Source organism: Mustelus asterias, chromosome 16 (genome assembly GCF_964213995.1).
Source record: "Mustelus asterias chromosome 16, sMusAst1.hap1.1, whole genome shotgun sequence".
NCBI classification, from domain to species: domain Eukaryota; kingdom Metazoa; phylum Chordata; class Chondrichthyes; order Carcharhiniformes; family Triakidae; genus Mustelus; species Mustelus asterias.
The window spans coordinates 37553507-37567450 of record NC_135816.1 but is presented as its reverse complement, the minus strand read 5'-3'; the positions used below and the strand labels follow the sequence as shown (position 1 = coordinate 37567450).

General features: G+C 41.1%; 1 protein-coding gene across 6 annotated transcripts in view; it reads left to right on the top strand.

The window, feature by feature from the left end:
• LOC144505104 (kelch-like protein 3) overlaps positions 1–13944 on the top strand; it is a 121591-nt gene that overhangs the window by 27297 nt on the left and 80350 nt on the right. For all 6 annotated transcript variants that reach the window (XM_078230935.1, XM_078230934.1, XM_078230932.1 and 3 more), the window contains exons 2-3: positions 3532–3654; positions 9169–9275. In XM_078230935.1, coding sequence (XP_078087061.1) covers positions 3532–3654; positions 9169–9275 — 230 coding nt within the window. The remainder of the gene's footprint in view (positions 1–3531; positions 3655–9168; positions 9276–13944) is intronic.

Below are 13944 nucleotides of genomic sequence, written 5' to 3'. Positions count from 1 at the left end.
AACAGAGAAGGTTGATGAAGGGAATTCAGTGGTGTTGGTTGTATGGAGTTTTAAGGAATCATTTGATAGAAGTACCGCTTAAGGGGCTGGTTAACAAAATTGAGCTTCACAGAAGGGTCATTGTCAATTTAAATATAAAAATTGGCTGAAGGACAGCGGATCATGGTGAATGCTTTGTAAGAATGGAGGATGGTAGACAGCGGTGTTCCCCAAGGGTCAGTGTTCAGACCACTTTTTTTTTGCAATATATAAACGACTTGGATATTGGAATGCAGAATAAAATCTCAAAATTTGCCTGTGATAGCAAACCTAGGGGAGTGGCAGACACTGAGGATGATGCTAATAGGAGACACTGAGGATGATGCTAATCAGTTGCAAAAGGACATAAATAGGCAAGCAGAATTAGCAGACAGTTGTCAAATAAAATTTAAAACCGTGAAGTGTGAGATGACGCATTTTGGCAGAAGCGGTAGGGAGAGCAAGATAGACTAAATGGCACAGCTGTAAATAATGTGCAGGGGCATAGGAACCATAGATCTTTGAAGGTGATAGGACATATTGAGAGAATATTTAGCAATCCATATGGCATACATAGATAGAGCTATTGAGTACAAAGCAGGGAAGTTATGTTAATTCTGTATAGCGTGCTGATTAGTCCATAACTAGAGCGTTCCATCCAGTTCTAGTCATCACACTCTGGGTCAGATGTCAGGTTCTTTGAGAGGGTGCAGAGGAGAATTATCAGAATGTTTTTCAGAGATGGGGTATTTTAACTGCAAGGTTAGATTGCATAAGCTGGAGTCTTCATAGAATCCTACAGTGCAGAAGGAGGCCATTTGGCCCAGTGAGTCTGCACCAATCACAATCCCACCCAGACTCTATCTCCATAACCGCAGACATTTACCCTAGCTAGTCCCCCTGACACTAAGGGGCAATTTAGCATGGCCAATCCGCCCAATCCGCACATCTTTGGACTTCTTGGAGCAAATGCAATTGAGGGGAGATTTAATAGAGGTGTGCAACAATTTGACTGGTTTGATAAGTTAGACAGGAAAAACTGTTCTTGTTGGCTGATGGTACAGGACTATGGAACACAGATTTAAATGCAGGGGGAAATGCGAGAAGGAACATTTTTCCGCATCAAGCTGGAACTTGCTGCCGACGAGGGAGGTGGAAGCAGAAATGATCAATGATTTCTGATGAATGAATACTTTTCTTCAGTGTTCACCAAGGAGAGGGGCCATGTTTTTCAGGAAGAGAAGGTGTTACAGGCTAATAGGCTGGAGGAAATAGATGTTCGGAGGGAGGATGTATTGGCAGTTTTGAATAAACTGAAGGTCGATAAGTCCCCTGGGCCTGATGAAATGTATCCTAGGATTCTTTGGGAGGCGAGGGATGAGATTGCAGAGCCTTTGGCTTTGATCTTTGGGTCCTCGCTGTCCACGGGGATGGTGCCAGAGGACTGGAGAGTGGCAAATGTTGTTCCTCTGTTTAAGAAAGGGAATAGAAATGACCCTGGTAATTATAGACCGGTTAGTCTGACTTCGGTGGTTGGTAAATTGATGGAAAAGGTCCTTAGGGATGGGATTTACGACCATTTAGAAAGATGCGGATTAATCCGGGATAGTCAGCACGGATTTGTGAAGGGCAAATCGTGCCTCACAAATTTGATAGAATTTTTTGAGGAGGTAACTAGGTGTGTTGATGAAGGTAGGGCGGTTGATGTCATATACATGGATTTTAGTAAGGCGTTTGATAAGGTCCCCCATGGTCGGCTTATGATGAAAGTGAGGAGGTGTGGGATAGAGGGAAAGTTGGCCGATTGGATAGGTAACTGGCTATCTGATCGAAGACAGAGGGTGGTGGTGGATGGAAAATTTTCGGACTGGAGGCAGGTTGCTAGCGGAGTGCCGCAGGGATCGGTGCTTGGTCCTCTGCTCTTTGTGATTTTTATTAATGACTTAGAGGAGGGGGCTGAAGGGTGGATCAGTAAATTTGCTGATGACACCAAGATTGGTGGAGTAGTGGATGAGGTGGAGGGCTGTTGTAGGCTGCAAAGAGACATAGATAGGATGCAAAGCTGGGCTGAAAAATGGCAAATGGAGTTTAACCCTGATAAATGTGAGGTGATTCATTTTGGTAGGACTAATTTAAATGTGGATTACAGGGTCAAAGGTAGGGTTCTGAAGACTGTGGAGGAACAGAGAGATCTTGGGGTCCATATCCACAGATCTCTAAAGGTTGCCACTCAAGTGGATAGAGCTGTGAAGAAGGCATATAGTGTGTTAGCTTTTATTAACAGGGGGTTGGAGTTTAAGAGCCGTGGGGTTATGCTGCAACTGTACAGGACCTTGGTGAGACCGCATTTGGAATATTGCGTGCAGTTCTGGTCACCTCACTATAAGAAGGATGTGGAAGCGCTGGAAAGAGTGCAGAGGAGATTTACCAGGATGCTGCCTGGTTTGGAGTGTCGGTCTTATGAGGAAAGGTTGAGGGAGCTGGGGCTGTTCTCTCTGGAGCGGAGGAGATTGAGGGGAGACTTAATAGAGGTTTATAAAATGATGAAGGGGATAGATCGAGTGAACGTTCAAAGACTATTTCCTCGGGTGGATGGAGCTATTACAAGGGGGCATAACTATAGGGTTCATGGTGGGAGATATAGGAAGGATATCAGAGGTAGGTTCTTCACGCAGAGAGTGGTTGGGGTGTGGAATGGACTGCCTGCAGTGATAGTGGAGTCAGACACTTTAGGAACATTTAAGCGGTTATTGGATAGGCACATGGAGCACACCAGGATGGTAGGGAGTGGGATAGCTTGATCTTGGTTTCAGATGAAGGTCGGCACAACATCGTGGGCCGAAGGGCCTGTTCTGTGCTGTAATGTTCTATGTTCTATGTTCTATTTCGGAAGTAAATTGGATCGGCATTTAGGAGAAATAGACTTGCAGAGCCATGGAGATAGAGCAAGGGAATTGGACTGACTCAATTGCTCCACTGAGAGCCAGCATGGGCTGAATATCTATCATAAATTACCTTATGACTTTATGAACATATTAAGCCCTGTTAATCATTTTGCTCAACATCACGTTTCCTTACCGGGTGAGAATAGACCAGCCTTTTTTATTTTGTCTGGTTTCGCAAACGTCGTGAGTTTCTTACCGTTGATTCATTTAAGCTTTGAATCTTTTCTTGGCTCTGTTCATCAGTATGTGCAACCATTGCTAACTGGTTGTTAGTTAATTTGGAGAATGGTGGAGGGATTAAAAGGTATGGTTACCATTTCCAAAAAAAGCTGAAAATATTATGAACACTGTGGGACTTTTTACATGTAAATGTACAAACGCAATTTGCTGTTACAGTCACTCATGTTTTGCCACATAATTAACTTGTCATAAAAGTATCATTCTGATAAAATTGACATTTGGCATTTCTCTGTGATAAAAACGCTACCCTTTTAATTATGTTCTTTGTATATTCTTGTTTTATTTTTCACTTCTCTCTAAACATGTATTTTCACATTTACGTAAACAGCAATGCCAAGTCCTCACCACCTCGAACTGTGGAGCTGAATGAAGATGATAAGGAACAGGCCCCGGTTCCTATGAATCCTTTTCATATGATGAAAGCCTTCAAAGTCATGAATGAGCTGCGAAGGTAACGTTTTAAAAAAATACTTTTTCTTCCTGAGTTTGAATCCTTCCATCACTCCCTTCTCTCTTCTCTCTTTCCCCATTTCAGATCTCCATGTGCCATTCTCAGCTGCAGAAGGCTAACTGATTCCAAGAGTTCTGCCAACATTGCTGGTTATCTTGGAGTAATTCACGCTATATTTTCTTTTCTTTTTTTTTATAACCTTGAAGTACCCTAGAGAGTCCATTTTTTTTCCCCATTTGAATGGTCCATTTTGAATGAAATGGATGATTTAAAAATCTGAAGTGATGCAGTTAATAGGGATATTTTACACAGCAATTATTTTCAAAACTAATGATATGGATGCAATCTATAGATAAACACCTACTTGTAATAGCGCTCCTCTGCAGAAAAAGCTTATTTTCCCATTTATATTGAATGGGCACAATGAAGTCAGTAACAGTCTGCTTCATCTTCCAATGTAAACTGTTAGTGTTTTCACAGTCTGGGTCAATGTGGCTACCAGCAGGATGTTGTCATTTTGGGATATTTCTGTCCTTCATCCTTTACAATTTTCTTCTTTGTTTTACATGATTTGCCAGGATGATTTGTAATCCCCTCTGACCTTCAGAGTATCTTCACTAGCCTTCGGTTATTCATGAATCTTCTCAACCTTGCCCCTCACCTGAGGTTTCTTGATCTTCAGGTTAAAATCACCACCAGTCAGCTCCCCCCGCTCAAAGGGGAGAAAAGCTTATGGTCATCTGGGACTATGGCGACTTTATCTTTACCAGCCTTAATATCTAGGTATTCCCAGGTTAACAATCAACAAAACCTTTACATTAATTACTTTAGCTACTCAAATTAGCCCAAGCCTTCGCAGCATTTTTCTTTGAAAAGCAAAGGAGCATTATATCAGACTTTGTTTCAGACTTAAAACTATTAACTATTTCACGTGATAATTAAGCATTTAAGTGCATGGTGAATAAATAGCAGTGAAACATGCGTATTTGCAATAAAAATTGTATGATTTCTCCTCAGAAAAATAACTTGCAGTATTTTTATTAAATCAATACTTTGAATTAGTATGTTTGTGTGTATGTATATATTTGTATATAACACATTTAGTAGTTCATAGAATGCCTACAGTGCAGAAGGAGGCCATTCAGCCCATCAAGTCTGCACCAACCACAATCCCACCCAGGCCCTATCCCCATAACCCCATGCATTTACCCTAGCTGTTCCCCCTGACACTAAGGGGCAATTTAGCATTTCCAACCCACCTAACCCACACATCTTGGACCGTGGGAGGAAACCGGAGCACCCGGAGGAAACCCACGCAGACACGGGGACAATGTGCAAACTCCACAGCGACCCAAGCCGGGAATCGAACCCGGGTCCCTGATGGTGTGAGGTGCCACCATGCCACCCTGCACGGTTCTTCTAATTCTCACTACCTTGGGAGCTACACTGGCTTGACTTGGCTCTGAAAAATAAAATTGATTTCTCTGATTGACCCCGAAGTACTTTAAAACATTTGAAGGCACTTTGTGGATCTAAATCACTGACAGCTCTATAAAGGAGCTGCGAGTCACAGAACAAGCAAACCATTCACGCAGCATTATTTATGCATAAATTGTGTGGCTTGATTCCTCCCTGTAGTTTGTAATCTTGGAGCCAATCTGACGAAACCTTGCAATATTTTAGGCAGGGTTCAAGATTTTAACTGGACTTGGCTTTTAAATTTGTGTGTTTGGGCTGGATTTAGAGCATTGTGATAGGATTTAAAAGAACAACTATCAAGCCAAAACTAAACAGAAATACTTGAAATAAAAGCAGAAAATGCTGGATAAATTCAACAGATCTGGCATCATCTGTGGCAAAAGAAACAAGAGTTAATGTTTCGAGTCCATATGACTCTCATACATCTAAACCACGCGCCATTCAGAGATTCAGGATGAGGTTCTGCTAATCAAAACAATTTTATTGCAAAAAGAGGATCACAACAATTCCATGAATGTTTATGTTTGAGGTATGACTGAGATAACAAAAGTTACTATATGTAAATGCTATTATCTGAGGTAAATCTTAAAATTAAAACCCAACCAAGTAATAGAATGATTTTACAAGTCGGCCAATTTTATTTCCTTCAGTGTTAGTGCAGTTTGCTGCTCTTGTGAGGGAGACTCCAACTAGGGAACATGGCTTTAAGATAGAGATGAGGAGAAACCTATTCACCCAAAGGGTTATTAATGTGTGGAATTCTCTTTCCTGGAAAGTAGTCAAGACTGGATTTTTTGAATTTATTCAAGATAGAATTAGACAGATTTTTGTTAAGTGTGTGTGTGGACAGGAAAGTAAAGCTGAGACCAGAACCAAATCAACCATGATCTTATTGAATTATGGAGTGAGCTCGGCCAGTACCTTCCAAAACCATGACCACTACCGTTCAGAAAGACGAGGGCAGCAGACACATAGGAACACCACCACCTGGAAGTTCCCTCCAAGTTGCTCATCCTCACTTGGAAATATCTCACCATTCCTTCACTGTTGCTGGGTCCAAATCCTGGAATTCCCACCCTAGCAGCAGTGTGGTTGTACCGACTTCACAGGGATTGCAGCGGTTCAGGAATCGTAGAATCCGTACAGTGCAGAAGGAGGCCATTCAAACCGTTGAGTTTGCCCTGACTCTCTGACAAAGTATCTTACCCAAGTCCCCTCCCCCTCTCTACCCCTGTAACTCCACATATCTACCATGGCTAATCCATCTAACCTAGATATCTTGGGACAAAAGGGGCAATTTAGCATGGCCAATCCACTTAACCTGCACATCTTTGGACTGTGGGAGGACCTGGAGGAAACCGACACAGGCAGAATGTGCAATCTCCACACAGTCACCCAAGGCTGGAATTGAACCCGAGTCCCTGGCGCTGTGAGGCGGCAGTGCTTGCCATTGTGTCGAAGGCAGCTCAACATGACCCTCCTCAAGGGCAATTAGGGATGGGCAGTAAATGCTGGTCTAATCAGTGATGTCCAGATCCTGAAAATGAATTTTAAAAAGGTTAAAAGTGCCAAATGCTGTACTCCTGTGTTCCTATGAACTGTGGTTAGCAAATTACATTTTTTGTTTCCTTCCCCCTTCTCATCATGTTTAAACTGAACAGCCTCAAATGCAATCATGGTTGACATAGTGTTCCATTCAATCTGTATTAGTACTCATCTGTGTGATTTCATTCATCAGAAATGTTTTAATTTTTCAAATTTAACTACTCACTTCCTAAGCTTTGTAATTCCCTTGCTCCTCCTTTTAAAATGGTCTTTAAAACCACCTCTTCTGATAATATTTGGTTACTTGTCCTAATATATTCTTGATTACCTGTCCAAATATTTTCTTGACTGGCTATATGTTAAATTTTGTTTGATAATTCTCTGTGACATTTAACTACATTGAAAGTACTAATAAATGAAAGTTGTTGTCATATTTCAATTTGGATTTATGCAGCTCTCTTGTTAACTAAGGCCTTCAGGGCCTCGATGTCTTCCTTTGTTATACTGCCTCTTACTCCCAGTCAGATGTGCATGGCGAAGTCACTACTAACTTGCAGAAACATGGACAACAGCATAGTGGGGGCTTGGGTCAGAATTCTGAATGCAACTTTTGCCCTTTCATCTTGTTTGTTTCCCTTCCATCCACTGCAACCCATTGAGTGCCAAAATGGGTGCAATGATGCAGGTCTGAACCTGAGAAACCCACCAAGCTTTTGGTCATCACTCCTAATACCTCCTTTGCCTTGGTGATTTTGTTTTGATTATACTTCTGCGATGTGCAACATTTTTCTATATTCAAATGCCAGTTGTTGAGATTGCTAACATGGTGATCCCCATCTTCAAACTAGTCAGTCCTGACAGTGGCAGAGTACTGAACTGATCTTAGTAAGGAAAATGATCAGTTGTCTATTATAGATTTGCAAATACACAATGGTGGCATTAGTGGTACGCACAGTTGATCAATTAAAGCCCAGCTGAATTTTTCACCAGACATCAACCACTTAAGAAATGGAATCCATCAACAAACCTGATTCTCATTCAATCTCTGCCATTCTTCATTTCTTGTGAACCGCTGTACTGTGTGGTCCACGGATGTGTCAATACAAAACAGCTATTTCACATTTTTATATACATTAGAATTACACAAAAAGAAGCAATGCTCACTGTTTATTGCCCCAGATATAAGGCAATATATATTGCTCAACTATATTAGGAACAGCACCAAATGGAAGAATGCATAGAATAAATTCTGTACATGAAGACGCATGATTGATGATGGGCAAGTGTGAGATACGGTGCAGGGAGGAAGGTCAGTTGTAGAAATACAACAACCTGTGACTTGATGTACAAATGCTTTACTCAAAATGGCATTTCTTTTGTAAATACTCTATTTTAACAGTAGTGGAATTGGGAAATGTTCCCTTCTGCAGTTAGGCTGCTTGCCCTTTAAACAATAATAAAACAGATTTGTCTAGTCTTATGCAAAAAGATGCACAAATATATAGGATTGCTGTCATCCCTGTGCCAATAGTTTGCTGTCACCATTACCAACACAAACATTGATCAGCATCTTTTAACATAGTTACTGTCACAAGACAGATGAAATAATGCTGCAATGTAAACTATTTCGGGTAGCCGATCAAAAACGTGATTGAAAAGATAAGTTTTGAGGGTCAAGATTAAGGCCTTGAGTTCTCAAGAAAACCATTTGGGGTTTGAGGAGAAACTAACTCTTTTTGGATGAGTAGATGTGTAACCAACTAAGGATGGCTCTGCATGTGAACCATAGTACAGCAGGATGGAATATTTGATAAAGGAGGAAAATCAAGAATAACATGCTATGGTTGCAGACGCAAAATTATTCCACGGTAGGTCTGATAAGGAGGCCTGTGTTACAGAGATACAGAAGCCAGATTGAAGGGATTTGAACTGGGATTTTGCAAAGGGTGAGCATGGGACTGGGTGGCGAAAGCCTGTTCAAGAACCGTTGGAGGGGAAAAGGAGATTATATATGGTAGTTCAGAAATAATAAGAGCTTGGTCTGCATATAGTAATACAGGTAAAAGCTTGTGAGGAGTTCTTCTGATTCATTGATGGAGAAGGATATCTTGTTATTTATTGAATTATCACATCATGCAGTAAACCTAAAATAAAGGTGGAGTTGCAATCTGCTTGCAGTGTTGAACCTTACACCCTCCCCAACTTGTGTCTTGGTTTCTTCTGTCTTTAACAATGCAAAATAAATAGAGTGCTGGGAATCTTCCTCTTAAAAATTAGGAATAGAAGAATTTTTGCTGCTTTTCTTTCCTTCCCTGAAGAAGTTTCTTCTGTCCCTCCCCCCCCCTCTGCTGCTTGACTGTTTCTCTGCTTGTTTCTAACCCTGATTATATCTTGGACGCTAAACTTTTAATCTTAATCCCAAATGCTCTGTTTCCATTGTAATCTGTTCTAAAAACATGAATTCTAACGGATTATTTGGTCAACTTGCAGTAAAAGCACTCTGTGTGATGTGACCATTGTTGCTGAGGATGTGGAAATTGAAGCACATCGTATTGTCCTGGCAGCCTGCAGCCCTTATTTCTGTGCCATGTTTACAGGTACTTATTTGTCTTTTAATGAAATTGTTAAATGCCTTGTCATTTTTGTCGAGGTTTTACTAAAATATTCTAGGACCTGTTTTGGCCACAAAGACAGGCAGGTGCTTAGCTCCTCGTAGTCATTACACTTTCTCTCTGGGGGTATTGGTTTATCACAACCTTGGAGTGGAGCTGATTGCGCTTGCTTGTTAATTAATGAAAGTGAAATAATACTCTAGAACTGATGCTGGAATTCTGTGATGAACCAAATGCAGCATACCCTGCATTACACTGGGTGAGGGGCTGCAATTGCACATAGCATATGTGTTTCAGGAGGGGAGGATCAATGGGGTTCCTGCTTCTGATCAATGTCCAGTTACATGGATAGATGAAGACAAGATGTGTCCACCTGCAATGCTGCCTCCCATCAAACACTCGACGGATATGACAGCGAACATTGGACAGAAACAGGGCGGCATGGTGGCACAGTGGTTAGCACTGCTGCCTCACAGTGCCAGGGACCCAGGTTTGATTCCCAGCTTGGGTCATCGTCTCTGTAGAGTTTGCACATTCTCCCTTTGTCTGTGTGGAATTCTTCTGGGTGCTCTGGTTTCCAGGTTAGGTGAAATTGGCCATGCTAAATTCTCCCTCAATGTACTCGAACAGACGCAGAGTATGGCAACTAGGGGTTTTCACAGTAACTTCATTGGCATGTGAATATAAGCCTATTTGTGACTAATAAATAAACTTTATATGAATATTGCACACTAATGGAAATGTTCTGGAGGGCATTGGCATCGGTGAAACCATAAACAGCAAGGAGTCAATGACTTAGAGTGTAAGTAATGAAAATGGAAGAAGCACAAAGTCACACAAGTTGTTCTCCACTGGTGAATGTCTGATCTAGCCAAGCTTCTAAGGGAGGTGCTGATTGAAGGTTTGGAACTTCTTTACAGGAAGGGAAAGTAAATATGTGTTGATCCATCTCTGAATCTGCTGGCTGAACTGAGAAGCAGCGGCCCCATATTTATTTATTTTTTTCTTCCTGTAGAAAAGGTAGAAAGAATTCCACTGGGATATTGTTTCAAAAGCACTGATGACCTTCTTTACCTTGCCCGAGTGTCATTCTTCTCTGTGTCAGCTTGGAATGGCAATAGCATGGGAGATTTCTCAATTTCTGCGCATAGGATTCAATGGTGAAGATTCATTTGTCAAAATAAGCAGAATGAATGTACTCTTTTTCCTTTGGTTTGCTCTTTACAATATTTATTTGAAGATTTGCATGCAGCATTGATTGTCACACTAAGTGGTACTTAGTTGAAATGAATCTAAAATGGAATATGATCTATAATCTAGGTTGACACTCCTGTGCAGTTCTGTGGGAGTGCTGCATTGTCAGAGTGCTGTCTTTTTTTCTTGGACTTTGATGAAAGGTCATTGCCCGGACATGCTAACCCAACCTTTGTCTCTCCACAGTTGCTACCTGACTTGGGATGGGAGTTTTAAGCGCTTTCTGTTTTTATTTCTGAATTGTGTATCAGAATTGCTTTATTCTTATACATGCCAAAATACACAAAGCTAGACAGAAACACATTACCTGCTTCATTCGAGTCTGTCCAAGGCACAAAGCAACTAAATATCATGGCCCCTAATGTTCAGTAAATAAAGACTTGCATTTATATAGAGCTTTTTACTACAGATAAAACACACACACACACATAGGCTGCCTCCCATTAGTCCTAAAATTACAGGAATTTGACTTTAAAAAAAAAATCACTCTCCTTGTTTGAATGTAACCAGTGACAACTTTGCATTGGATGTAATGTGACCAATAGGAACAAGATGTAAGGGTCAACTGACCCAGTAAACCAATTACAGAGTGATGTAATAGTCAGCTGACCAGCTGATTCACTATAAATAAGGAACTATGTAGAATTGTGGGGAGCTTGGTGTGGCCCAGAGCGAGGCCCCAAGTTTGGAGTAATGATATTTCTTTATTAAACCCTTTCTTTGATTTCTAAGTTGGAGTAAGTTCTGTTGTATTTTCATTAGCTGCATTTTGAAGAGTTCCTTCTGAAGAAACACTCCTAGCAGCTGCTGACTTTCGGGCAGCTTTGTGGATTTCTGGCAGGCTTTTCAAATTTGAAAAAATGGGACCCACCAATCTGTCCGAAGATTGGAACCAGCAGTGCAGCAAATACAGTGAAATAGACCTGACTGGATGTTTCAAAAATTGTAACCTGACAGACTGGCCTTAAAAAATGCATCTACCAGGTTTGCAGCTCTGGCAGCAGCTTCGATGAACCCACCTCCCCCCACAACAAGCCCCGCGAGCCCCTGGTGTTTAGCACTGCCTGCATCCCCTTTCCCGAGCCCTGATGATTCCTGATTTTTGCTAACCTATCTAGTTCAAACAGTCTGTCCACACGGCCAGTCTAGTCCTTTCAGAGATTTGAATTGCTTAAGTTATCTAGAGCCTTATGTTTTTCTTTTATCAAAAGATCTAGCTCTCAGCCTGTTGTTTTAAACTAGGGATTATTCTCGTGGCCCTGCATTGAACCTTTTCCACTGATGTACTCATGGCTGAAGTCCAAATGACCATGAAAAATGTGCAACCAGTTTGGGGACGACACAGAGTGCAAGATTATACTCTATAGTTGAAAGGACAGATCTGCCAATTGCTTCCGACTGATCTGAATTCCAATATGCCAACCACTTATTTTTACTCCAATGAATCTAGCTACTATCAACTCACTGTCATTAGATAGAATTCTGATCTAACAAAGGATTGCTTTTCCCTCGAGTTATTTTAAATGAAAATATACCCAAGGTACTAAATACTAATTTCCACATTGAGAGCAGTAAATTCAGAAATCTGGCAGATTTAACTGTGTCGTGTTTCTGAATGAATGAATAATTAAATGATCATAGTTAAAGCTGAAACTTCCAAATATCTTGATTCTACTATTCCATTTCTTGCTAAACCCGTTCTGTGTTTATAATAATTGAGTTGCATTCTGTTGCTGAAAATAAGCTGGGGTGATGACATGTGGCAGCGATAACTGAACAAAAATAAATGTGAAAATTGAACAGCAAATGCTTTTCTCATGAACTGAAAATAAATTTTAGACTTCAATAATAGCATTGATGCAGAAACCTGTGAGCATCCTGTAATTAAAATCTAGATGGTGATAGTGCAGAAAAAACTTAATTGTAATGGATTTATATTCAGGATGCTGCTTTTTTGTTCTCCTTGTTATCCTTGACGCTAATAAATAAAATAATTTTTCTTTGTCTACCAACACACTGCCTTTCTCCTCGAACTTGCTGCAGAGCGAGTGAAAACAACATGACCTTTCCACTTCCAACCAGACTACAACTTTTTACCCTGCAGAGTCTCTAAATTGATACACGTTTATTATGATCCGATTAGGATTCTGTCAAGAATCGTATCAGTACTGCTGCCAATAGAATGTTAGGTCATTGCTAATGCCAGGACTGATTTCTAGCGCTGGAGTTAGAAGGTGGCTTTGAATCTCAGAACAATTGGTAAGATTTGCTACTGACCTAACTGTTCATACAAAATGTGCATGTATATGTGGTGTTTTATACAGCACATTTCGTTTTCGTGTTTCAAGCTAGTAAGTTGTACACGGATTAGTTAATGCAATTTTAGTAGTAATGCACTACACACTTTTACAGTCTCAATTCAAGGTTTTCCAGTCTTTGGGTATGGATTGTAATAGTCATTCGATTAGCCGCTTGAAGTTTTAGGGGGTTCACCAAGTCACTGCAGTGCCGCATCAAGTCAATATCCTGACAGAGTCTAGGAGATAAGACTACCCCTGTAATTTTCCCACACACAGTCTTCAGTCTCAGCTGAGCCTGGTTTACCGCGCCACATGGGTGCTCATTGAGATTGGCCTGAGAGCAACTGTGGCCTAAGGCCTTTAACTGGGTCGCCTGTTCTGGCTTTTCCTTTCTGATGCAAGTCACATACTGTAGACCAGGGTGTTATGAAGATTGTGATGCAGTGCTTTAGTTGATCCCAGAGTCCAGAGTGACAGAGAGGTATTAACGGTTATGTATTTCTGGACTCGGAAGGTGTTAAAAACAGCCAGGGTTCCCAATGTTGCCTGATAATTCCTTGGCTCCTGCTGGCTAATGTGTCAATGGATGACATTGGGCTTAGATTTAATGCCTGTTGACCTTTGTTGTCCAGGCTTACACACAAATATGCATGAGGACACGAGGAGGATTAAACTATTTCAAGGCATTTTTAATGTGGATTATTTTATATGTTGAAGCTATTGTAATTTCTGACTTGAGAATGTTCTAACCGGGTAGCAATAGATAAATTTATCTGTAGTGGACAGAAGGTTTGGATAGATTAGCTGTGTGCCTGTGGTGTATCCTCATGTGGCTTGAAATTGAGCCTTTTATTTTGCCTGACTGACAGCAGAGGCCATGCCTCTGTCAGTAGCTTATCCTGCCACTTCGCTAAAACATTATGGGTCAGATCCTCTAGTATTGGGAGCAATGATGCACTGAACCTGAGCTGTTGGTGCAAAGAACAAAGAGCAAGGAAAAGTACAGCACAGGAACAGGCCCTTCAGCCCTCCAAGCATGTGCCAATCACGATGTCTGCCTAAACTAAAACCGTGTGCACTTACGGAATCCATATCCTTCC